General features: G+C 42.8%; 1 protein-coding gene across 1 annotated transcript; it reads left to right on the forward strand.

Moving 5' to 3' along the window:
• The first annotated feature begins 18,494 nt into the window (after positions 1–18,494).
• LOC123429649 (E3 ubiquitin-protein ligase EL5-like) lies at positions 18,495–19,227 on the forward strand. The gene has a single exon (XM_045113664.1). It carries the CDS (start codon positions 18,565–18,567, stop codon positions 19,093–19,095), a length of 531 nt encoding a protein of 176 aa, XP_044969599.1. The 5' UTR covers positions 18,495–18,564; the 3' UTR covers positions 19,096–19,227.
• The last annotated feature ends 7,127 nt before the right edge of the window (positions 19,228–26,354 follow it).

The following is a 26,354-nucleotide window of genomic DNA, read 5'->3' on the forward strand; positions in this document are numbered from 1 at the left end:
AAAAGCCCTACGTCTCAGTGCTCTTGGGAGCTTAGTGTCGAGTGGAATATAGGATTACAGTAAATGCCAACCCCTGCACCAGTGGGGAAGGGCGGCTTATATAGAGTGCGCTGCCCTCCGCAACGGCCCGATGGACAGGGGTGGAATAGTGGCGAATAAATGCCTACGTTACAGGTAACGTATGCCTTAAATGCTAATAATGGTGTATGAAAACGTATGACCGTTGCCCACCTGGGAGGTTACGATGTACAGAGTGGAATTCAGTCGGTACGATAAATATGCTCCGAATGCTCGTCACCGACTGGATGATGGGGGGTCCTTAGTTCAGTCGGAACTGTCTAAGGGCCTTGCCCTCTATGAAGGGTAGTCCTTGGGTAGGACCTATAGGGCAGGCCTATGACCCTACCCTGGGACTATAACCCCATCAGTTAGTCTCGATACGGGGTCGTGCAGGAAAGGACGACCATGGGCTGTTTTTACAGACACCGGGCACACCATTGGTCCCTTCATGTTTGGTACGATCTGGAGCGAGTCTTGGATGGTGTACATCATGAGGGATGGGTGCCAATTGAGTCAAATTTCTGTTTAGCATCGTCAGGGGAAAGACATTATTCGGGTACTTACCTCGGGTATGTAATACACATCGAGTCGTGGATGACACAAAAGTTCCCTTAGTCTTGTTGGTAAAGTGTGCAACCTATATAGAGTGTAAAACTATTCGAATGGCCTTATCCACGATAAAGGACAGTTGGATGACCGCTCTTGGGCTACGTCCACTGTTTACAAAACTTGGAGTGCATGTGGGGAGAAATACTGAAGATAAGTTGAATGACTCCATATGATGATTGAATATGAGATCTCCAACCAATCCTTAGATTTACATGTGTAACCTATTCATATGGATATCTGGAACCTATTGATGCATGCCTTTACAAGTTGATTGAACATGTCATTGCACTCAAGATTAGCTTTATGTAACTTACCTACTTAGTGCCATATCAAGCATTGTTATGCCTTGATTCAAACATGGGTTGCTTGCGAGTACATTCAATGTACTCATTGGCTTTCCATTTATTATTTAATGGGTCAGGCATGGAAGAGCAGGAATATGGTGAAGAATACCGTGGTGATGAACATGTAAACTAGGACGCTTCCCAGCGGAAATGCGTGTAGTGTTAAGGTAGATGGCATGGGTTCACGCGTTTGTTCAAGATTTCCGCTACTAGATGTCTTTGGTGTTCGGCGTTCTTGGCCCTATCTATGTAAGACTTAACCATAATGGTCATAAATTTGTGTAAGACGGTATCTATGGATGTAAGACTCTTGTTATTCAGTTTCTATGTGTCAAGTGAGTATTGATCTCTCGGATCACTTCACACGTGCATTCGGTGATCACGTCTTATGAGTCAGGGTCCCCACAGAGTTGGTATGAGAGCCATCCTGACTGTAGGAAGCCTTAGTTAGTATGGACGTTACTTAGGCCAAGACCACTTTCAATGGACTATACCTAGTAATTATACTTAGAAGTTCCTACACTTCTTACCTCTCCTACTCTAATTTCAAATCTTTACTCACACCCTCCCCTTAAACCTTTTTAGTTGGCTATTGTAACGGAAGACCTCCTAGCATCTGGCTTTCCCCTAATCCTTGAGGATAGCCTAGAGAAGTGCCAGTTTCGACGATCCCTTGTTTTCCTCTACCACGAGCACTCGGTCGATACCACCATGAAGGAGTACCAAATTGATGTGGTTGTGAAGGCAAACGCCTCCCTGACGAGTTGGTTCTTTGAAGGACCATAGATGGAGACCTTGGTGACCGCGGTCGAGATGGCTGCATTGAAGGCACTCATCCACCTTTGAGACATCACCCCAGAGATGGTTCATGCGCCACCTACCTTTCGTGAAGGATGATATTGGCGAGAGTTGGACGTTGTTCCCATCCAAGGAGGATGAAACACCACCCAGGTTCCAGTCCTACTTCAGCCTCTCCACCGACAGTCTAGCTCATAACCTGATTAAGGAGTCCGTGAAGTTCTGCAAGGAACTTCACCACACCTATGAGCTACTTCTATAAGCCAAGATGAAGCCAGACGGGATCAAGAAGGATGGAGCCCCCAACCAACTATTGCTTAAAAAGGAGGAGTACCGCTAGCTAGAGATGCACCCTCTTTGGGAACATCTCAGCGATGTTGCATCATTGCGAATGAGTATCGTGCGCTCTTCACCGACCCACCAGTGAAGCGTCACTAGGAGGGACCTCCTTGTTCTATAACCCCCTTAACTAGAGATGACACCCGTACAAATGATGAAAAGGAGGAAGACCCAGAGGAGCGTGCGTACGATATCGAGAACTGAACCACTTGAGTCTAGAACCCTAGGGTAGGATAAGTCGTGTCTCCCTCATGCGAAGTTGAGTCCGTGTAATGGTTCATATGTCACCATGTATTCTTGTTGTTTGTTTTTGTTGGTTGTGCTTCGATGCAAGTCACGCTTTTACCTTAGGCAACATGTAAACGACTACATCAGCTATCTTACCGTAATATTAAGTGTTTGGTCTTTGACCTTTGTTATATCACACGTGCACTACACCAACCCCCTTAGGAACGTTTCCTCTTTTATTGCTCTTCCCTCTCATCTATTCCACTTGTTTGACTTGGCTGATCCAAAGAGGATGGTGACTGCAACCCATAATAGCTCCTTCGCCAGCCCAACGTCAACAACTCTAGCCAGCAACAGGTGGTTGGTGGGTCTACTCAGGCTGGAGATCACCAGGAGCAGCCACAAGGTGACATTCCCCTGCCAGCACCTCCACTTGAGAACATGACCATAGCTCAGTTTATCCAAGTTCTCCGAGAGGAATGCCAAGCTAACTCTGCAGCTATTCAGCACATGGCTCAGGTCCTTATGAACAACCAACAACAAGGAAGGAACATAAATGGCCACTCCACTTTGTCGCAGTTCATGAGGAATTCGCCCCAACCTTCACCGAGACTATTGAACCTCTGTATGCCGACTACTGGATCTACACCATCGAGGACCTCCTTGTCTTGGTCAACTGCAAGGAGGACCGTGAGAAGGTTCTTTATGCCTATCACTGCCTTGAAGGTACCGCCAGAGCATGGTGGGATGGATTCAAGGTCATGCAAGGCGACCATGTGATCACCTCGTCTGGTTTCAAGGAAGGATTCCGCATGACCCACATACCTTCTAGGGTCATGGCTACCAGGAAGCGGGAATTCAGAGCGCTGAAGCAAGGAAGTGGCTGTGTCAAGGAGTATATGTAGAAGTTCAACCTCTTGTCGAGGTATGCCCCTAAAGACACCAACACTGAGGTGGCTAAGATGGAATGATTGATGGAAGGATTCCAGCAAGCCATGGAGTATCAACTTGTTGTTTGTGACTGTTGGACCTTCTTCGACCTGGTGAACAAGGCCCTCATGCTCGAAGACAAGCGTCGTGCCATGGAAGACACTCGGAGGAGCAAGATGATCGACAATAGTAGTTCCAGCAACTAGAAGCCTCGCCCTTGACAGCCAGCCCGAGCCAAACCAACCTATCAGCCTCAACAAGCCAGGACTCATGCACCTTGTCCAAGCTACCAGCTTCTGCGGTATGCCAACCCGAGGCACGCTTACAACAATCCCAATAACAATGGAGGCAACAACACCAACTTTGGCCAAGTCACCTGCTTTGGATGTGGTCAGCCTGGACACATCTCTAGGTAGTGCCCCAACAAGAAGTCAGATGCACCGCGCCCCAATGCGTCAGACCAAGGTCATGGTCATGGAGCACGACCAAGGAACCCAGCTACCCATAACCATCCCAACAATGGAAAGGCTCATGTGAATCACGTCACCGCAGAGGAAGCCGAGGAAGACCCGAATGTCATATTGGGTGTGTTCCTTGTGAACACAACCCCAACAACCGTTCTGTTTGATTGTGGAGCTTTGCATTCTTTTGTTACCCACAAGTTTTCACTAGAGAGTGGTATGAAGCCTAAACCCCTGGGTAGTGAAAGGTTGGTACAAACCTCGGGTTCACTTTTGAGGACCAAGATAGGATTTAAAGGAGTTGGGATTAACATCAATGGGGTAGACTTTCTAGCAGACCTCATAGTTTTGGATTTGCCAGTCTTGTATGTGATCCTTGGCATGAAATGGTTAACCAAGCACCAAGGTTTGTTAGACTGTACCAAGTGGACCGTTAACATGACCAATAGCCAAGGAGTTGAACGTAAGTATGTTTCCAACCTGCCTCCGCTCAAGCCCCCGGTCAATTGTTTGTCGGTAATTGAGTTGGATCAAGTGCCAGTGGTATGTGGATACCCAGATGTCTTTCCTGATGAGCTGCCCAGAATGCCTCCTGACCGCGGCATTGAGTTCATAATTGAGCTAATGCCTGGAGCAGGACCCATCTATAAGAAGCCCTATAGAATGGGATCCAAAGAGTTGGCTGGACTGAAGAAGCAACCAACTGAGCAGCTCGGAAAATGATTTATCCGCCCTAGAGCCTCTTCTTGGGGATTACCTGTTCTATTTATGTCAAAGAGGGACAAAACTATCCGACTCCGTGTTGATTACCGTTCTCTCAATGAGATCAAGATAAAGAACAAGTACCCACTCCCAAGATTGAAGACCTGTTCAATCAGCTGAATGGTGCCAAGGTGTTTTCCAAGATTGATCTCATGTCTGGGTACTATCAGTTGAAGATCAGACCCCATGTCATTCCGAAGATGGAATTCGTGACTCGGTATGGCCTGTATGAGTACACGATCATGCCATCTGGGTTAACAAATGCCCCAAATTAATTCATGTATCTCATGAACAAATTCTTCATGGAGTACTTGGACAAGTTTTTTGTTATCTTCATTGACGACATTCTCATCTACTCTAAGTCTGCAGAAGAACATGAACAACACTTGTGAATGGTCCTCGATAAGCTTCGAGAACACCAGCTTTATGCCAAGTTTAGCAAGTGCAAATTCTGGTTGCTTGAAGTTGGATTCTTGGGTCATATGTTGATGGCAGAAGGGTTGTCACTGGACCCGGCCAAGATTGAAGTCGTGACCGAATGGCAATCCCCAAGCAATGTGAAGGAAGTCAGAAGCTTCCTAGGGCTCGCGGGGCACTACCACAAGTTCATCGAAGGATTCTCGATCAGTGCTAAACCCATGACCCAGATCTTGAAGAAGGACAAGAAGTTTGAATGGGCGCCGAAGTGCGAATAAAGCTTCCAAGACCTCGAGAAGAGATTGACAACAGCCCCAATTTTGGCCACTCCCGATATTCATAAGGAGTTTTTGATATATTATGATTCATCAAGAAACGGTCTTGGCGGTGTTCTGACGCAAGATGGCAGAGTCATGGCATATTTATCCAGATAGCTACACCCTCACGAAGAGAACTATGCGACTCATGATCTTGAGTTGGTAGCTGTGGTTCTAGCCTTGAAGACATGGCGACATTACCTTCTAGGAAAGGGATGTGAGGTATACACAAACCAAAAGAGTTTGAAGTATATTTTCAGTCAAGGGGAATTGAACATGAGGCAAAGAAGATGGTTGGAGTTGATCAAAGACTACGACCTTAGTGTTCAATACCACCCTGGAAAGGCCAATGTGGTAGCAAATTCCTTGAGCAGAAAGGATTTTCCCTTGAATTCTATGAATAAGGAAAGGCTACCCACCTTGTATGAAGAACTTGAAAGTTTGAGTTGGAACTAGTTGCACCAGGATTTCTTGCCAACCTCAAAGAAAATCCTACCTTGATGGATGATATTAAGGGAGCTCAGAAGGGACACAGGAGCATTGAAGGCATCAAGAGGAAGATCAAGAATGCCAAGGCCCGAATATTCTCACTGGATGCACAACAAGTCATGTGGTTTGGGATTTGCATATGCGTACCCAACAAAGTTAAGCTGAAGAATTTGATGTTGCAAGAAGCCCATGACACTCTGTATTCCATCCATCCTGGAGAAACCAAGATGCACCAAGACCTCAAAGAAAGATTCTGGTGGCATGGCATGAAGAGAGAAATAGACACTTATGTCGCTAAGTGCGACATATGCCAGAGAGACAAAGTTGAGCATCGGTGAACCGCTGGATTGCTACAACCTCTCAAATTACCTGGATGGAAGTGGGGCAAGATCATAATGGACTTCATCACCAGATTGCCTAGATCAAGCAAGGGACATGATTCCATTTGGGTCATTGTCGATCACCTGAACAAGGTAGCCCAGTTTTTCCTTGTCAAGACGACCTACAATGCGAACGAGATAGCCAACCTTTACATCAACCATATTGTGAGACTCCATGGAGTTCCTAAGGAAATCATTTAAGATTGAGGTACCTAGTTTACATCAAGGTTCTAGAAGAGATTCCAAGAAGCCTTAGGAACCAAGCTAACCTTCAGCAATGTGTTTCATCCTCACACCATAGGACTGACGCAACGAGTGAATCACATACTCCCAGATATGCTTTGTGCTTATGACCTAGCGTATGGAGCCAAATAGAAGATTGCCTACCCTTTGCCAAGTTCTCCTACAACAACAACTACCAGTCCAGTATACAGATGGCACCATTTGAGGTGTTGTATGGACGTAAATGCCGCACTCCCCTCAACTAGTCACAGATCAGAGCAGGACTAGTCTGTGGACCAGAGATTCTCTAGGAAGCCGAAGAGCAAGTTCAACTCGTAAAAGAACACCTAGAGCTCGCCAAGTCAAGACAAAAGAGGTGAGATGATTTCCACCACCGAGAAGTGAGCTTCAACAACAAAGACCATGTATATCTCCAAGTCACACCTCTCAAAGGAACCAATCATTTCCATGTCAATGGAAGCTTGCACCAAGATACATCGTCCCCTTCAAGATCACCGCAAGACGAGGAGAAGTCGCCTACTAGCTAGAGCTACCTTCCAAGCTTTCTGATGTGCACAATGTTTTCCATGTTTCACAACTCCGGAAGTGCCTCCAAGTTCTCGACCTCCCCGATGTCTACAAGGACATCGATCATCAAGCCATTGACCTTCAGCCAGACCTCACTTATGGTGAGAGTCCAGTTCACATATTGGATGAAGCCAACCATTGCACTTGATGCCGCACCATAAAGTACTCCAAGCTCAAGTGGAGCAACCACACTGTAGGAGAAGCAACCTTGGAGCGTGAAGACTACCTTAGATCAGAGTTCCCCTTTCTCTTTATCGTCCAACTTATGAATCTCAGGGACAAAATTCTTGTAAGGGTGGTACGTCTGTCACACTCTGTGTTTGTACCACCTTGCTATGACTTTGAGATTAAAATTTTGGACCAATCAAAACTTTTTCTGTGGTTGTGATTCTTGAATTGATTGCCATTTGCTTGTTTGTGTTTTAATTCAAAAAAATCCTCCTACTCTCAAAACTCATCTCCTTGATCCAAAATCTTTGCCAAGCGACCATACCATGTGCATACGACCTAAAACTATTTTTGCAAGATATTATTTTGACCAAAAGACATTTATTTAATTTAGGTTTTCAAAACCCCATGAATTAAGGTTTGTACTACAAGTCCTCAAATTAGGGAAGACGTTTTGCGCCAAGTATTTTATTTGGATACTATTATCAAAAGTAATTCCCAAAACCAAAAAATTATTATTTTAAAAGTAATTTCTCTATTTTATTTAAATACCATTTTTTGAAGCCACAAATGGTCTTTCATAGAGGAAAATTATTTATATGCTTCCAAAATATTTGCAAAACTTAGGGAAACTCAATGGACACATGTTTTCCATATATAAGAGTTTCAATAAATGGTCATGTTCAAAATATTGGACAAAACCCTCCAAAATGCCTTTTGCCTATTTCAAGTATTTGAAATATTTTTATAAGAAATATTCTTAAATAAATCCAAGAAAATTCTAGCATTTCACATATACCATATGTGATGATCTTGCCAAGTTTCATCTCAACCCCAATCATTTTGGTTCACCAAAATACCCGAAAACCCTGTGTGTCCAGATCCAAATTTGAGAAATTCTACATTGTCAAGTTTCTCCATTTGGTCCCAAACTTTGTGGGCATTCTCTAATCCCAAAATAATGCCACCAAATCAAGTGGTGCATTAAGGAGAATAGATTTGCATAGCTATACCTAAGAAAATCAGTTTCTACGCAAATGGGATGGGAATGTGGAGGGTGTTCGAGACCAAATTGGTTTCAAAGATTTATCAAAACCCTGTCGGGTGCCACTAATGCCCGAGGGAGATTGTTATGAGCTAGGTAATAACTTGATAAAGAAGCGGTGTATCGAGGCAAGTAAATGTGTTGTTTTCGAAAACGGATTGGTTTAAGTTGCGGTCGTTACTCCAACATAACATATACAACCATGATACCACTTATAGGATGGGGCTATGTTGATTACTTTGGTCGATACAAGTGGAGGGAGTGATGGGGTCACTCTTGATACGGGGTCAAGCCAGAAAGGATGACCATGGGTTGTTTTTACAGAATTTGGGCACACCGTTGGTCCCCTGATGGATGGTACGGTCTGGAGTGAGTCTCTTATGATGTACATCATGAGGGATGGGTACCAATCGAGTGGACTTTTTGCTTAGTGTCGTGAGGGGAAATGCATTGTTCGGGTACTTACCTAGGGTATGTAATATACCGCGAGTCGTGGATGACATGGAAGTTCCTCGAGTCTTGTGAGTAAAGTGTGCAACCTCTGCAGAGTGTAAAACTATTTGAATAACCGTGTCCACCATAAAGGACTGTTGGATGACCACTCTTGGTCTATGTCCATTGCCTACAAAACTGGGAGTCTGTGGGGGAAGAAATGTTGGAGATAAGTCGAATGACTTGACATGATGATTGAACATGAGATGTTCAACCACTGCTTATATTGATATGTGTAACCTGTTCATATGGATATCTGCAACCTGTTGATGCATGCCTTTACAAGTTGATTGAACATGCCATTGTACTCAAATTAGCTTTTTGCAATGTACCTACTTAGTGCTATGTCATGCGTTGTTATGCCTTGATTCAAACATGAGTTGCTTGCGAGTGCATTCAAAGTACTCATTGGCTTGTCATTGGTTATTTAATTGGCCATGCATGGAAGAGCAGGAATATGGTGGAGAATACCTTGGTGACAAACATGCGAACTAGGACACTTCCTAGTCAGAATGCTTGTAAGGTTAAGGAAGATGGCATGGGTTCACGCTTATGTTCAAGATTTCCGCTCTTAGATGTGTCTGGTGTTTGGTCTTCATGGCCCTATCTATGTAAGACTTGACCATAATGGTCGTAAATTTGTGTAAGACGATATGTATGTATGTAAGACTCTTGTTATTTAGCTTCTGTGTGTTCAGTGATCATTCATCTCTGGGATCACTATACACGTGCATTCGGTGATCATGACTTACGAGTCGGGGTCCCCACAAATCTCTTTTCCATATATCAAGTGCAAATCAGGATGAGTTGTACCATCTCCCACATAAGATTAACCAACAGTTTCTCTAATAAGGAATCTCATAATAATTTTTTTCAAAAAATTCAGTAGGTTGAGGTGCAACCTTTTCCACTTATGGTAGAGGTGAAGATACAACAAACAGGCCCTTCAAATGATTACTATGCATAGTAACAAGCAACATTAATTTTTAGCATGTACCAAGAATGTTTCCCTACCAAATTCCACTTACCAAAGGTGTTTCACTCCCTGGCAATGATGCCAAAATAGAGTCTTGATGTCCAACAAGTATAGGGGATCAATTGCAGTCCTTTGAATGAGTAAGAATGTCGAACCCAACTAGGAGTAGAAGGAAATGATAAGTAGTTTTCAGCAAGGTATTCTCTGCAAATGCTGTAAATAACAATGATATATAGTTTTATAGCAAGATAATTCATAACAAGTGACAAGTAAAAAAGTATCAAGTGTGCAACAAGATATCCCAATCCTTTTTGTAACAAAGGACATGCCAGAAAGTGCTCTTATATAAAGCAAAGCGCTCCCGAGGACACATGGGAATTTCTGCCTAGTCATGTTCATCATGTTGAGTTGATTCACGTTCGTTACTTCGATAATTTGATATGTGGGTGGACCGGTGTTAAGTTGTTGTTCTTACTTGCACAACCAACCCACTTAAGTTCACCCCCCTTGGAAGCATCCGCAACTATGAAAGAATAATTAAGATAAATATAGCCATAATATGAAAGATGTGAATCCAAGCCCCTTATGAAATAACGGATAAACTAGGGTTTAAGATTTTGTCACTATAGCAAGTCATCATCTATTTATTACTCCACAACGCCTTCCCTTAGGCCCAAAATGTGATGATGTTTCATGTAGTCAACATTCACATGACACCACTAAAGGAAGCAACAACATACATATCATTAAAATATCAAACGAATACCAACTTCACATGATTACTTATAACAAGACTTATCCCATGTTATTGGGAACAAAATTACAAAATTAACTACTCACAAATCATCACCATGTTCAAGATCATAGGTGTAATAATTATAAATAAGGATATGAACATATTATCTTCCAACAAGTAAACCAACAAGCATCAACTACAAGACATAATCAACACTACTAGTAACCCATAGGTACTAAGCAGAGTTTTTGAGACAAACATTGAATACAAGAGGTGAACTATATTTGAGATGAGATGGTGCTCGTGAAGATGTTGACGAATATTGGTCCTCCCACAAAGGAGGAAACGTTGGTTATGATGATGGCACTGATTTCCCCTTCTCGGAGGGAAGTTCCCCTGACAAAATCACTCTACCGGAGAGCAAAAGGGCCTCTGCCCTGGATTCCGCCTCGAGACGGTTGCGCTTTATCCAAAAAGTATCTTCTTATTTTTTCTAGGTCAAAATCCATCTTATAGCAGAAGAGGGAGACCGGAGGACCTGAGAGGAGGCCCCAAGCCATGAGGGCGCGCCCAGGGGGGGTGGGCGCACCCTGTTGGCTTGGCACCAACAGGTGGCCCCCCTATGGTATATTTTTGCTTCACAAATTCATATTTGTTCCACAGAAATTTCTTGTGAAGTTTCGGGGCACTTGGAGTCAAGATATTTTCACCCTTTTTCTTGTTTTTTAGGTCCACAGTTCCAGTTTCCGACAGTTCCCCTCTTTGTGATGTACCTTGTAAATTCAGAGATAAAAGGTATAATAATTGTATCATGAAGTGGAATAATAACCTAGAATAATATAAATATTAATAAGAAATCATGATGCAAAATGGACGAATCACTATGACGCCACTCTTGGCAAACCTAAAGGAGTTCTTGATCCTCAAGAGGAACAAGCTTTCACAAAACAAATACCTTGTTTAAGACTGCTCTCTTGAGTGTTCTTAATGAGAACATAGTTGATGCTTATGCGTCAATTGATAATGGTAAAGATATGTGGGACGCACTCAAGTCAAGTTTGGGGTCTCGGATTCTTGCACTGAGTTGTACATCATGGAACAATTTTATGATTACAGGATGATAGATGAGCGCTTTGTGGTTGTGCAACTTCACAAGATCCAATTATTTTCTAAAGAACTTGACAACTTCAGTGGCATGTTACTGAAAGAACAACTTCTCCCTAGGTGGTTTTGGTAATTAATAATAAATTATACTTCATTGGACTAATGAATCTACCAAGTATATTTCACGATAAGTTCAATGAATGGATTGGCAAAGGACTATGAGGAGATCCCCTAGATGCAAGGAACATCAATTGGCAACAAGCTTCAAGACTCTACATTTTGCTTTTATGTGAGAAATAAAAATTGAGTCCATAGGAAAGTCAATACTATTAAAAGTGGATGATTTATCTATGATGATGTAGTTGCTCATGTGCTTAGAGTTAGCCACCAAAATCCCTCATAACTTCTCCCACATAACCATTCTCACCAAGCCCCAAAGTTCGAATTCCATGCCACCAAGTTTCTGAAATCGGCCCTACCGAGTTATACCCTAGACAGAATCCAGAGCCAACCCTACCTTCTCGGTGACACCAAGTTTGACTCGACGAGAATTATATATCAGTCTCATCGAAACTCCAAAATTTTCCACATTTTGCACTAGTCGGTGCAACCATGTTTTTGCTTCGGTTTCACTGAGTTGAGAAAGAAATGTTGTACCAGTTGGATTTTTGGAGATACCTATATATACCCCTCCACCTCCCTGTCAGTCGTAGAGAAAGCACTCAAAATAATCCTACACTTTCCCCATCTATTATTTTGATAGAGAACCACCTACTCATGTGTTGAGACCAAGATATTCTACTCCTACCATATGAATCTTGATTTCTAGCCTCCCCAAGTTACTTTTCACCTAATCAATCTCTTATATCAAGCCAAATCTGTGAGAGTATGATTGAGTGTTGAGCACACTATCTTTTGATGAACAAGAGAAAGGAGTTCATCATCCATACCATATCTACTACCTTTTGGAGAGTGATATCTCCTAGATTGGTTAGGTGTCACTTGGGAGCCTCCGACTTCGCGTGGAGTTGAACCAAGAAGTTTGTAAGGGCTAGGAGATTGCCTACTTTGTGAAGATCTACCCTAAGTGAGGCTAGTCCTTCGTGGATGTAAGCTATGGTGGAATAGACAAGGTTGCTTCTTCGTGGACCCCTTCTGGGTGGAGCCCTTCATTCACTCTTGTGACCATTACCCTCCGTGGGTTGGAGTATCAATCAACATGGACATATGATAGCACCACCTATCGGAACCATGGAAAAAATCATCGTGTCCTATTGCATTTGATCTTCCTATCCCTTGCCTCTACTTACATGTGCATGTATTTACTTTCCGCTCCTATAGTATTAGACTTGCATGTGTAGAGTGTGCTTGACTTGGCATAATTACTAAAACTTGCCAACTATTAAAATTGGGAAAATGCTAAGATTTTATTTGGTCAAATAGTTTAATCACCCCCTCTAGACATACTTTCGATTGTTCTGTTAGTGGATAAGTTTTCTGCTTATGGCATCATCACTAAGTTTCCTCCCTCGTGGAGGAACTTTGCTACCTCTCTGAAGCATAAGAGGCAAGAGTTTTCCAATCCGGATCTCATTGGTACTCTTGATGTGGATGAAAAGGCGAGAGCAGAAGACATACATGCTTGAGGTATTGAGGGAGGTTCTAGCGCCAATCTGGGACACAAGAAAAACTTCTAGCACAAGGCTTCACAGCACACCGACTTCAAGAAGAAAAATGACAAGAAGTAAGGAGTTTGTCATATGTGCGGAGATCCTCGTCATTGGGCTCCTAGTTTCCCTAACCGTTATGACAAGTTTCAACATGGGAAAGGCGACAAGATTGCCAATGTTGTCATTGATGACACTAAGATGAAGGATGTTGGGTACGGTATACTTCCCACTGTTCTCTCAGTATGTGGTTCCCCTTATTGGCTGATTAACACGGGTGCGTACATGTATGAAGTGATATTTCCATGTTGTCTTCTTATCAGGCCAGAGGGACTACTTCCATGCCGATGGGCAATGGTTCAAGTGCTTCTGTTCATGGCGTTGGAATGGTTGATCTGAAGTTTACTTCGGGAAAGATCGTGTGGCTGAAGAACATGCATTATGTCACTCGGTCAATAAAAATCTTGTTAGCAGATATGTTTTGTGTAGTGGTGGCTACAAGCTTGTCTTTGAATCCAATACATTTTTAATAGCCAAGTATGGAATTTTTTTGGTAAAGTTTATGAATCAGCAGGCTTGTTCCTATTATCCTTGTGAGATTTTTGTAATAAAGTTGTTAATCATGTTTGCAACAATAGTGAAGCAAATGTGTGCCATTCATGTCATTAGCATGTTAAGTTTGGTTGCATGACGTGGCTAGCCAAGTTTAACTTAATCCCTAATTTTACCATTGTCAAGGGATCTAGGTTTCAAGTTTGTGTGCAAGCTAAACAACCTCGTAAGTCTCATACAACCGTGGAAACAAGAAATCTTGCGCCACTAGAACTAATACATTCAGATCTTTGTGAAATGAATGGTGTTTCGACAGAAGGTGGAAATAAATATTTCATGAATTTAGTTCATGATTCCACCAAATATTGGCGTGTGTATCTTCTGAAATCAAAATATGAGGCTTTGAACTTTTTCCAGAACTATAAAGTTGAAGTGGAAAACCAACTTGATCTGAAAATCAAGAGGCTTAGATCCCGTCATGGTGGAGAGTATTTTTTGAATGAATTTGATTCTTTTTATGTGGAACATGGTATAATCCATGAGAGGACACCTCACTATTCACCTCAGTCAAATGGGGTAGCCGAAAGAAAGAACCATACTCTAACTAATTTGGTTAACGCCATGTTAGACACATCGGGTCTCTCCAAGGTATGGTGGGGGAGGCGATATTGACTACATGTCATGCCCTAAACCAAGTTCCATGAAGAATAAAGAGATAACTCCATTCGGGGAATGGGAAAATAAAAGGTTAAAACACTCTTACCAACGAACTTGGGGCTGCTTGGCGAAAGTCAATGTGCCAATTCCAAAGAAGTGCAAGCTTGGAGCAAAAAATGTGGATTGTGTTTTCCTGGGTTGTCATTTTCACAATATTGGTTATAGATTTTTGATTGCAAAATCTGAGGTATCAGACATGCATGTCGTACAATCATGGAGTCAAATGATGTGACTTTGTTTGAAGATATCTCTCCCATGAAGGATATGTGTAGCTCATCAAAGCAGGAGTTGCCTAGTTCATCGAGTTGAGATCTAGTTGCAATTTCTGAACCTACCATTCTAACGCAACATTTTTAAACTTCTATGGAGGACAATAATGAGGCTCCTAAAAGGAGAAAGAGACAGAGGACTGCAAAGTCCTTTGGTGATGATTTCTTGTGTATCTCATATATGACACTCCGAGTTCTATTTGAAAGGCCTATGCATATGAAGATGCTGACTACTGGAAGGAAGCAGTCTGTAGTGAGATGGATTCCATCTTGGCAAATGAAACTTGGGAGATCACTGATCCTCCTTATGGGTGCAAACCTATAGGGTGCAAATGGGTATTCAATAGAAAGCTTATGCCTCATGGTACTATTGAGAAATACAAGGCACAACTCGTGGCCAAAGGTTATACCCAAAAGGAAGGTGAAGATGTCCTTGATACCTACTCACGTGTGGCTCAGCTGACCACTACTCAAGTAGTACTTTCACTAGATGCCTCACGTAGTCTCCTCGTTCATCAAATGGATGTTAAGCCTGCTTTCCTAAATGGAGAGTTGGACGAGGAAATTTACATGGAACAACTAGATGGGTTCATAGTGGACGGTCAACATGAAAAGTTTGCAAATTCATGAAGTGTTTGTATGGACTTAAGGAAGCACTTAATAAGTGGCATGAGAAGTTTGAAAGAACTTTAAGAGCTGCAAGCTTTGTTGTAAACGAAGCTCACAAATGTGTGTACTATCGCCATGGTGGGGGCGAGGGAGTTATCCTTTGTTTGTATGTGATGACATATTGATTTTGGAAAAAAAATCTAAATGTTATTAAGGAGGTCAAGGATTTCATATCTCGTTGTTTTGAGATGAAGGATTTAGGAGTAGCGGATTTTATTTTGAACATCAAGCTATTGAGAGATGGTGATGGTGGGATTACATTGCTTCAATCTCACTATGTAGAAAATATCTTGAGTCGCTTTGGTTATAAAGACTACAAACCCTCTCCAACACCATATATTGCTATCATGTTGCTTCGAAAGAATTGAAGAATTGCTAGACATCAATTGAAATACTCTCAGAATATTGGCTCGCTTATGTATTTAGCCAACGCTACGAGATCCGTCATCTCTTTTACTATTAGCAAACTGAGTTGGTTTGTCTCAAAACTAGGAGATGCTCATTGTAAAGCTCTAGAAAGAGTTACGCGCTAGTTGCAGGGCACTACAAATTATGGAATTCACTACACTAGGTACCCAAAGGATAGTGCTACAAATTATGGAATTCACTACACTAGGTACCCAAAGGTGCTTGAAGGGGTATAGTGACTCAAACTGAATCTCTGATGCTGATGAGATAAAGGCCACGAGCGGATATGTGTTCATTCATGGAGGTGGCGCTGCTTTCCGAAAGTCTTCCAAGCAGACCATCTTAACGAAGTCAACAATGGAAACAAACTCAAACACTAGATATAGTTACGGTCGAAGCAGATTGGCTTCGTCGGCTCTTGAATGACTTACCAGTTGTTGAGAAACCTGTACCGGGTATCCCTATGAGCGAAAACAATCAAATTGTGGTCACGAAAGTGAGTAGCTCAAAGGATAACATGAAGTCATCAAGACATATTCAAAGATGGTTAAAGTCCGTCAGGAAAATGAGAATCTCTGGAGTTATTTCAATGGATTATATCCAAATTTCTAAAAATCTAGCGAATCCTCTTACTAAGTGTCTATCATGTAATGTGATAGATAATGCATCGAAGGAGATGGGTATGCCACCCACAATATGAGTTGTTCACCGTGGTAACCTATTCTATGTGACTGGAGATCCCGTGAATTAGGTGTGGAAGAAAAGTTGTTGGTCACCTCATAGGAGAGTATCCTTACTATTAAGAATACCACTTCATGAAGATGCAATATACTTTTCTAATCTGCATGGCAAGTTCATATAAATCTTAATGTGTTCTAAGTGGCTTATTTAAACACAGATGTTTTCCTGCGAATATCTTTTAAAGACCACACCTATATGAGTCTGATTATTAAACGCTGCAATCTATGAGAGTAGGGTGCTCTATAGTAAACTTATAAAAGGACTTAGAGTATGACACACAAGCTCTACCCGACGGAAAGTCCCATGGTAGCCTACTATCGGTTAAGGCTTTGTGTGAAGCTAGATTTGCAGAAAACTTGCGGTCAGAGGCCTAGTCCAGTGTTCAAGTTGCATACTAGTATAGCATAGAGTTCTAGGTGAAAATTCAACTTAACGGCCTTCACTGCAGTACTGGTATATAAACATTTTTTTGGAACCAAAGGCAAATTTTGTGTGCTTCTAGGATCTGGTGAGCATTGCTGGAATTTAGTCTATTTTTGGCCAGCCCAATAGCATTTTAAGATTTGCTAATAGACCCTAGAAGCTCACTTAGCCCATTCATTCAAGGCAAGAGGTGAGACTAAAGTTTAGTCTCATATTGATCATCTAATAGGAGTTGGACCTCTTTACAAGGGAGGTTATTTCTTCACATGTACGAGGATGGAAACAAAAGAGAAATTCAAGTGCGCTCCTCCTCCTCCGCCGCCTCGTAACGCCACACCTCGTCATAATGCGCCGCGGAATGTGGGAATAAGCCATGTTGTTGTCTAAATTTTTGCCAAAGAGGTCCCTCCTCTCCAGATTGACAAATCAGAACGTCATCTTCCTCATGTCATTGACTTCCAAACTCCGAGGTGTTGCTAGTTTCTTCCCCATCCTGACTTACGGCGTGCATCGCAGGCCGGGATAGTAGGCTTCCAAAACACCGCCACTTCGGGTACTGTACGAAAGAAGGGTGATAAGGTTTTTGGGAAGCGCTCTACGCGACAACTGACTTCTTCATCACGGACGCAAAGGACACTGACGACCACTTTCCAAACGGTGGCTTCTTTCCTGACATCAACAACCTCTTCGACGACATGGCCGCCGATGACGTCAAGGCCAACCCGAATCCTACTACTACATCACAGTACGTGCTTGTTTTCTTTCTATTTCATATCCTGCTACAATTTCTTGTTCTAGCTTTTAATCTAGATATGTTCGTTCATATTCGCTATTTCAGATGCTATTAGCTTACTCTTTGTCGAATTGCATGACTTGTCTTATGTCTGGTACAATAGTCATGTTTTACCTATTATTTATATTAATAAAATCATATGGTAAATTGCTCATATTCTCCACACAACCATGGTCTGGCTAGGATCTTCTCGAGATGATCTTGAATGTACACATGCGATAAACACTAATATGCCAAATGATTAATAAAACCTCTCTATTTCCTGCAAAAAATGAATTTCCTGTGGCCATGTTTCCAGAAAAAGAAAATGACCAAAAACCACTCAAGGATATCCATAACTGGCTACCTATTCCATTGACCTAATACACAAATGAACAATGATTGTCTAACTTAATTAATCAGAGTTGCCAAATGTCATCATTTGGTTATGTCAGTGGCAAATGTCAGCATTTGGTTATGTCAGTGGTTGAGAAACCTAGCAAGTTGAAATTGTTAACCTGAGACACGACTGATGAATGGCCATTCCAACCGTTGCCACATATAGTTTGGATAAGAACGATGGCCATAAATAATGGAAAGCATGACATGAACTTAGATCGTGAATGATTTTGTTCTATTTGGGTATTCCATTGTAGCGAGCTATGCATGACGCCACGCACAGATGATCACGCTTGGTGAGTAGTTATGTGACTAACCTAACATATTTTAAATTGGCCAAAAAAACTCGTCTAGTTCCATACTTGCATATATAGTGCGGCCAGTTCCATGCTCAGCCTCCAAGAATATAGCTCAAAGCTTGCAGACAAGCTGCCCGCTAGTTGACAGGGCTAGAAGCTAGAGCGATTCGTCGACCGGCGGCCATGTCGCTGTCCTCGACCTCCAACAAGACGCTGCCCTACTCGGCGGACGGTGGCAGCTACAGCACCCACGACACGTTCGCCCTCCTCGTCATCGGCTTCAGCGTCACCGCCGCCTGTGTCTTCATAATCGCGCTATTCGATTGCCTGTGCTGCCGCCCGCGCCGCGCTGGCGGCCGCAGGATCGTCTTCGTGGGCGCGCGGCCGTTCTTGGTGCGTGGCGGCGGCGATGGTGGGCTGAGCCCTACGGCCGTGGCCGCGCTGCCGTCTTTCTTGTATCGCAGAGGCGTGGCCGTCCGCGGCAACGACGATTCGGACGGTCGTGGCGAAGGCAGCGGCGGTGGCCGCGGGTGGGCGCAGTGCGCGGTGTGCCTCAGTCTGGTAAAGGAAGGAGAGGTGGTGAGGCAGCTGCCGGCGTGCATGCACCTGTTCCATGTAGGCTGCGTCGACACGTGGTTGCACTCCCACTCCACTTGCCCTCTGTGTAGGGCCACGGTAGAGGCTCCTTCCAAAGACCAGGTGCCTCCTGTGTGATTAATGCGAGATTTGTGCAGCGGTTTCTGTGCTATGTAGCATATTTTTGTACATACCAGATGTAGAAATTATTGTACTACTACGTGTGCGTACCAAGAATTCTGCACCAAACTAATTCCACGTGTTCTGTTCTCTGCCCTTTCGCCGGATGTCTTTGTTCATGCTTGAATGTAGATTTGGGGAGGATCAACTGTGGATAGAAGGAAGACATGGTTGATCTAGTATGATTGGTTCTGACATAGAAGTCTCTTATTGGTTCTCTGAGATTGACTTGTAATAGAGAAATCATCTTCATAGTCAACGGCGCAACGCACTTTCATTTCTTCTAATCCTTTGTTTTTTTGCAAGAAATCCCGACCGAGGACCACACTATTTGTCAACCTCACAGGGGTTGGTGTTGACCGCAAATGCTATACGCTACTTGTGGCAGCATATAAGCGACGAAACACCTATAGGCGATCGTGATTGAGATGACTTAGTTGTCGACATTTTCTTTTTTGCAGGGGATGCATGTAATAGGTTTTTAAGATTGACTTATAACGAAGAAATCGTATCTATAGTCGACATGTTTTTTTGGGGGTTTCCAGGAAACTCCGGTTGATGCCTACCCTATTGGTCGACCTCACCGGGGATGGCGCTGGCCTGGTAGGGTTTGGACGGGCCTCATCTTGCAGGAATTTGAAATTTCGCATGGTTATTAGGATTCCATCGGAGCCCTATAGAACTCTTCCCCTAATATTTGCGAGAACTGGCCTATAAGTTGATCTAGTACCGAAGTAGACGGTACCTCATAGGTATCCACGTCCACCAATCTAGATGTTTTATAACACTCCGCGGATCATCACAAAAAAACACCGAGAGAAACTAGAGGGAGAGGAACAACCTAGCGGCATCCCGGCCTTGTTCCAATCTAGATGGGAGCAGAGAACTTGGGCGCGAGCAACGACGGAGGAGGCAGCCCTGGGCCTTTTGGTGTGCCTTGGTGCACTCCCCCACCTACTTATAGGTGGAAGAGATAGGGGGGTCGGCCGACACTGGGGGAGAGTCCTTCCCCTGGTGTGTCTCCTGGAGTCTCCATCTAGGAGGACTCCTACCCTGGGGTGTGATAAGTCATATACATATCTCTAGTTTTTGTTTGTTTCATGCTATAATTATATCATTTTGGCAAAAAAGATATTATTAGTATGGACTATACTACTAATTCAGTGCCTATTTAATGTTTTTGTTTTCTGTTGTTTTGTACTTTTCAAAAGAACATTTTTTTCAGTGATAAAAGAATCATGAGAAAATACCAATAAAAGTTTCAAGACCATAAGCTTCCATGGAGCACTTGAGCCATGGGAGGGGACTTGTGGGCGACACACACACACCCTCACAACGAAGCTAAGGGGTGGTCGTGTGGACCCCATAGAGCTCCTCTTCATCGCCTCTCGACATCCACACTTTTATATTTCTTGAAACCCATAAAACCTATATTCAAGAATTTTTGCCACGGCACGACACCTATGTGTTCCGTCGTGGTCCAAAATAGAGCCCTTTCCTGATACTCAGTCGGAGGAGGAATTGATCACGGTGGCCATCTATATCAACCTTGTTACCACAATGATCGCTCGTGTGTAGTTTCCTTTGGACAATTGGTCCATAATAGTAGCTAGATGGCAATCTCCCCCTTATTCTTCAATATAATGATCACATGAGATGCCTTACATGATTATGGCCCATCTGATGTAATCTTTATGTTGTGTTTGTCGCGATGTGATGAACTGTCGCTTCATGATCGAATTTATATATGTTTTATCTATGAATTAATATGTGTTGTTCAATGCATAATGTGTATACATATTTTTATCTTATCTATTACTCTTGTTGTGACCATGTTTAGATGAATGGTCTCCAAAAGGAAGTTGTGTATTTTTAGTTGGTTTCAATCTTGCAAATAATCTACAATTGTGGCAGAAAATGTAGAAGGCTTGTATTGTGTTATTTACACTAAGAATATCCTTTAAAAGCAGGGTAAAGACAATATATTATCTGCATCATGTCATAATACATAATGTAATACTCTATTTTACATAATACTTTGAGATGCATGCTGGATAGAAATCATGGGGGTGGAGAATAGCTATAGATGATGTTGGATTAACACTTTATAGATGTACGGACATGATGGATATATGCAATGTCATGTATATATGATCATAATCATACAAATTGTAATTTAATTGATACGCAAGTGTAATTTGTTCATCGTGCCATGTTATCTTTTATGTAGAGATGCAAGTAGTGAAACTATGGAACCCAGTCTATAACCATATTGCTTTCGGCCTTGATCAACGTTCTATTAGTGCCGTTTACAATCTGCATTTTTTTTCATTATTAATACTTTCAAACACAAGTTGTATTAATCATTGTAAGTGGCAAGGCTAGCAATACTATTTCTTACTGGTTTTGTTGTTAGTCGAGGTAAAGTTTTGTATTGTGTGTGCATATACTAATTAGTCGTCGCTTTCCAAGTACTGTTAAGGTTTGATAAATTATTCACTTGCTAGAAACATATGTACTTGGGGCCCAACATCTTCCTAGTTTAGATGATGTGGTCTTGCAATATTTCATAAGTTAGGTTTATCCAACACCAATGTTCTACTAACAATGTGTTCTCATTATTCTGGGTACCTTGTCGCATTAACAATGCCCATGATTAGGAAAACATGATCATCGACAATACATGAGCTACTCATAGAGGGTAGACTAGAGATCTTTTGTGGTGTTTATGTTTCCCGACATGCAACTGATTTTCCTCTCAATCTCATATTCAAGATCATTGCAATTAAAATACTTAATTACAAACTTAATTATTAACATGAAAATATAAAATAATCAGTCAATTATTGCATGTAGGACATATTTCCAACTAACCAGCTCTTGTAGCATGATGACCTATGGCTTCTATGATCTACGATAACCAGAGTAGGCGTGAAGCCTTCCAATGAAGTGAGGAGTTTTGCCTTAGCCAAAAGCACCCCCCTATCCCAAGAGGGGGTCGTTGGCCTAGTCTAAAATACCCCCCACACAAAATTGTGTGGAGTGGATAGAGAGGGGAAAAGGTGTAAGGAAGCCTAGGAAATTAGGGTTTTAGACTCCACCATCGGTTCTCTCACTAGGTCCGTGATGTTGATCTCTCCCGTTCAAGCTGACCAAATGAGGATGAACTCCGGCCTCTGCGTATGGGGTATGCATGCAACCACTTTATTAATTATTCACAAAGACCTTACAACCTAATACATCAATATGTCTTAAGTTGCCATTTTGTCAACATTTATCTCTACTCCTATCGTGCATAATGTGTGATCCAAATTCCCATGCCTTTTACCTAAGCTAAGATCTAAACCCGGAGGCCCAAACTAAACCTGGTTTGGAGCACAAATTTTTTGTGACACACTCTCATAGGTCGTTGATGTCATCTTTCAGCGATCCATCTTTAGAGAAGCTACCAACGCATCGACCTTTCCAGGTCTGTTGTGAATGCCACCTGAAAGCAAAACTTCTCCCTAGGTGGTTTTGGTAATTAACAACAATAGATAGTACACTGAACTAATGAGCATATTGTCACACCTAGTTTTTGGCCTTCCTGATTAATTAACTTATTTCAAAAATCAGGACCAATTAAAAAAATTTGTGAGTGCTTGTGATGCTTGGAGTGACTATTGTTTGCCTGTTTGCTTGAATGCATATGATTGCTCCCCATTAATTCTTGCCATCCTCCTAATCACCTCCTCATTCCATGATCCCCTGCCCAATGATCATGCCATGAGTGTAGAGTAAATATCTATTTTCACCAGATATTATTTTCACCAAAAAGGCATTCCTTTGAATCAAACTTTCAAACCCCTGAGATGAGGTTTGTACTACAAGTCCTCAAATTAGGGAATTTATTTTGCACCAATTATTTTATTTAAAACCTATTATCAAAATGTCTTCCAAAAACCACCACATTATTATTTTAAAAGTTATTTTATTAATTTATTTAAAATCCCTTCTGTGAGGCCAAAAATGGTCTCCTATGAAGGAAAGTTAATTTTTATTGCTTTCAAAATATTTAAGAAAACTTAGGGAAACTCAGTGGATATATTTATTCCATATTTATGAGTCTCAACACATGGTCATGTTCAAAATATTGGGCAAATCCCACCAGAACCATTCCTGCCTATTTCAAGCTTTTGAAATATTTCTATTAGAAATATTCTCAATAAATGCTAGTAAAATTCTAGCATGTCATATATGATTTTATTGATGATCTTGCCAAGTTACATCTCAATCCAAGTTGATTTGACTTCCCTAATCACCCTAAAACCCTATCTGTCCAGAATCAAATTTGAGCAACTCTACTTTGTGAAGTGTCTCCAATTGTGCTCAAATTTGGTGGACATATTCCAATACTCCAATAAGGCATCCACACTAAGTGGTACACCAAGGAGAATAGAAGAACATGTCCTAAGACCCTCAAAACCCTCTCTGTTGATTTCTGACTTTGGTAAACTTTACATTGTAAAGTTTCTCCAAATGACCTCAAACTTTTTGTGCATGCCTTCATGCTCAAATAACACCCCTACACCAAATATTGGATTTGTGGGAATTTATTTGAATAGGGTTCTAAGCACAAACCCATTTCTGCGCATTTCTAGGGTTTTTGAAGTCTACATTGGAAAACTTCTCCAGCAAATCCCAAATTTGGTGTGCAAGCCTATTTTCATATATTATTTGATCATGTTAAGTTTCATAGCCATTGGAATGCATCTGGTAGCCCAACCACAGATCAAACACCTTGTGTGCACTCACTAATTTGGCTTCTTTTGCCCCTTTCACTTTTACCCTTGAGCTCAACTTTCTACCACAGCCTCACATACTCATATTTTACCTCCAGTAACTTTCCCATGACCACTGGTCAATTATTGGGGAAGGACCCTTTGTAGCTTTCTCTCATTTTCACCCTTGGCAGCACTGATTTACCTCTCTTTCCATTCTTCTGCTTAAGCTATCACCCCAACTCTTTCCAGAACATCTTTATATGCCAAGGCATCATTTAGAACAAAGATATGGCATGCTCATGAGGAGGAAATGAGCAACACTTCTAGAAATGGATTTCTGGCTGAATCATGGCTTTGAACAACAAGTAGTAGCTACCCTCCCTTGTTTGAGCTAAAACTTTGCAGTCTTGTAGTCCTTCCATGTCTAAGACTGCTAGACATGCTTTTCTTCCAGTACCTCTCAAGTTAGTGCCCTATCTACCCACCTTAAGTTTGCTGTTGCACGCTTAACAGTAGTCAAACTCATCTCTAACCAGCCTCAAATGCTTCCAAACTCCAGAGTCTCCCTCCTGCATGGGTGCCCTACGTGCCAGACATGTTTGACTGGTCTTGTGTGTCATGTGGGCGTGAGTGGCCATGGTGACCACCTCCCTGGCATGTAGAAACAGTGCTCTGCACCTTGTTCCCTTTCTCCAAGGCGTGTCCCACCGTTGTAGCATGTCTCTAAGCACCAGGGAGCCCCATTTGACTAGTCCAAGCTCTTCCCCGATGCTGGCTAAGCTCCAAGGTGCCCAGGGACGTGTGTCCTTACCATGCGAGGAAGCTCCAGAGAGCTCTCAAGCTTTCTCACTCTCTCTCCCCTCTTATTCCCTCTTCCCCGATCCCGTGTGGCTCTGGCCTCTCTTCCCCGCTCCCATGGGCTCCTCCTGAGCACCTCTCCTCCTCCCTGCTCTCTCCCCAAGCCTCCCCTCCTCTTGTCATAGCCATGGCCGAGGGGTAGAGCTCCGGCCTCCGCGGGGTTGGCGCGCTCGAAGCCTCCCCTCGCTTCCTTCCTCCCCTGTCGGAGACCCCCCGGGCCGCCGCATCTCTTCCGCATCGCCTCCTGCCCTCCCCCTTCGCTCCTGGTGCCGAAACTAGGGGTATACGGCCTCCCCGCAAACTCCATCGCCGGCGCCCTTGCGGCCCTCCCCTGTAGGCACCGAGCAGGGGAACAGGGGCGGCTAAATCCACCGAGCCTACTGGTGGTCGGGGCATGGCCTTGGGTGGATGCAGCCGCCGGAGAACGCTCCCGCGCCGGCCGGCTCCCGCTCATGTGCTCCCTCTGTGTCCAGCGAGGGAGGTAGGAGAAGCACCTGCACGCGGGGCCCCTCGTCAGCAAGCCAGGGTGGAGGCCCACCAGATAAGTGGAGGCACCCGGGCGCTCTGCGCCTCCTTCCATCCGAAGGCGTATTCTATTGAATATGTCTCCTGCCTGGCCCTGCGCGCCATGCCGAGCCAGCAGGCCGGCCCATTCGCTTATCTGCCGCCCTTGGCGCTTGTTAGCTCGAGAGATAAGTACCCTTCCCCTTTTTCCTTTTATTCCTAACTTATAAATTCCATCCAAAATTCATAGTAACTCCGATTCCATTGATTCAAATTTCTACAAGATCCTAAAAATGAGGCCTATCCAAATAAGTGCCTTGCACATTTTTCCCTACCCACTTTCTGTGGCATTTTCATTTAAATCCAAATTGGTCCATATTTAACCCACTTTGGAAATTCCCATAGGATGCAAATCAACTCCAAATGGAGTGATTCAAATTACTAGGGTCTTCTAAAATCATCCCCTATTTTTAGAGCCTTGGTCAACATTTTTATCAAGCTTCATTCTGTTGCTTAAAATAAATAGCTCCCTATTGCTATTTACTCCATAGTAGAAAATCCCTAGAGTACTCATTTCAACTCCAAATCCAGTGAAACCACTTCCTAAATATTTCTAAAATCATGCTCTGTTAAATGGGTGCCTCCACTCATTTTTAACAGAATGAATTCTGTTGGCTTCTTCAATGATCACCTATTCCTCCCTTCCTTCCATTCAGACACCTTGATGATCCAAAACCCCTTGGAAAAGCTTCAGGTATTTTTCTTATGACGAGAGAGGTCCAATAAAAATAAAACTTCTATTTATAGAACACTTTATTCTTCTTGTTATGTGGCTTACTATGGTTGTTTCCGACGATAGTTGACCATAGACGAAGTATTCGGAGTTGGAGCGGAAGACCTCGAAGACCCGGAGGACTTACGTGAGCAAGGCAAGCAACCCTTTGACCATGACTGAGCATATGTTACTTTGCATGTTATAATAGCAAGTATTCCCGTTGCATATGAATATAAGTGTCGGTAATCATTTGATATAATTTTATCGAAGGCTCCTTCGGAGCACATGCATTGAGCTTGACTCTACCCCTGGTCATG

The sequence above is a fragment of the Hordeum vulgare genome, chromosome 2H, assembly GCF_904849725.1.
Source record: "Hordeum vulgare subsp. vulgare chromosome 2H, MorexV3_pseudomolecules_assembly, whole genome shotgun sequence".
Lineage (NCBI taxonomy): Eukaryota > Viridiplantae > Streptophyta > Magnoliopsida > Poales > Poaceae > Hordeum > Hordeum vulgare.

Bases quoted from the DNA above. Each gene is read 5' to 3' on its own strand.
- LOC123429649 (XM_045113664.1), top strand. From the start codon at position 18,565: ATGTCGCTGTCCTCGACCTCCAACAAGACGCTGCCCTACTCGGCGGAC.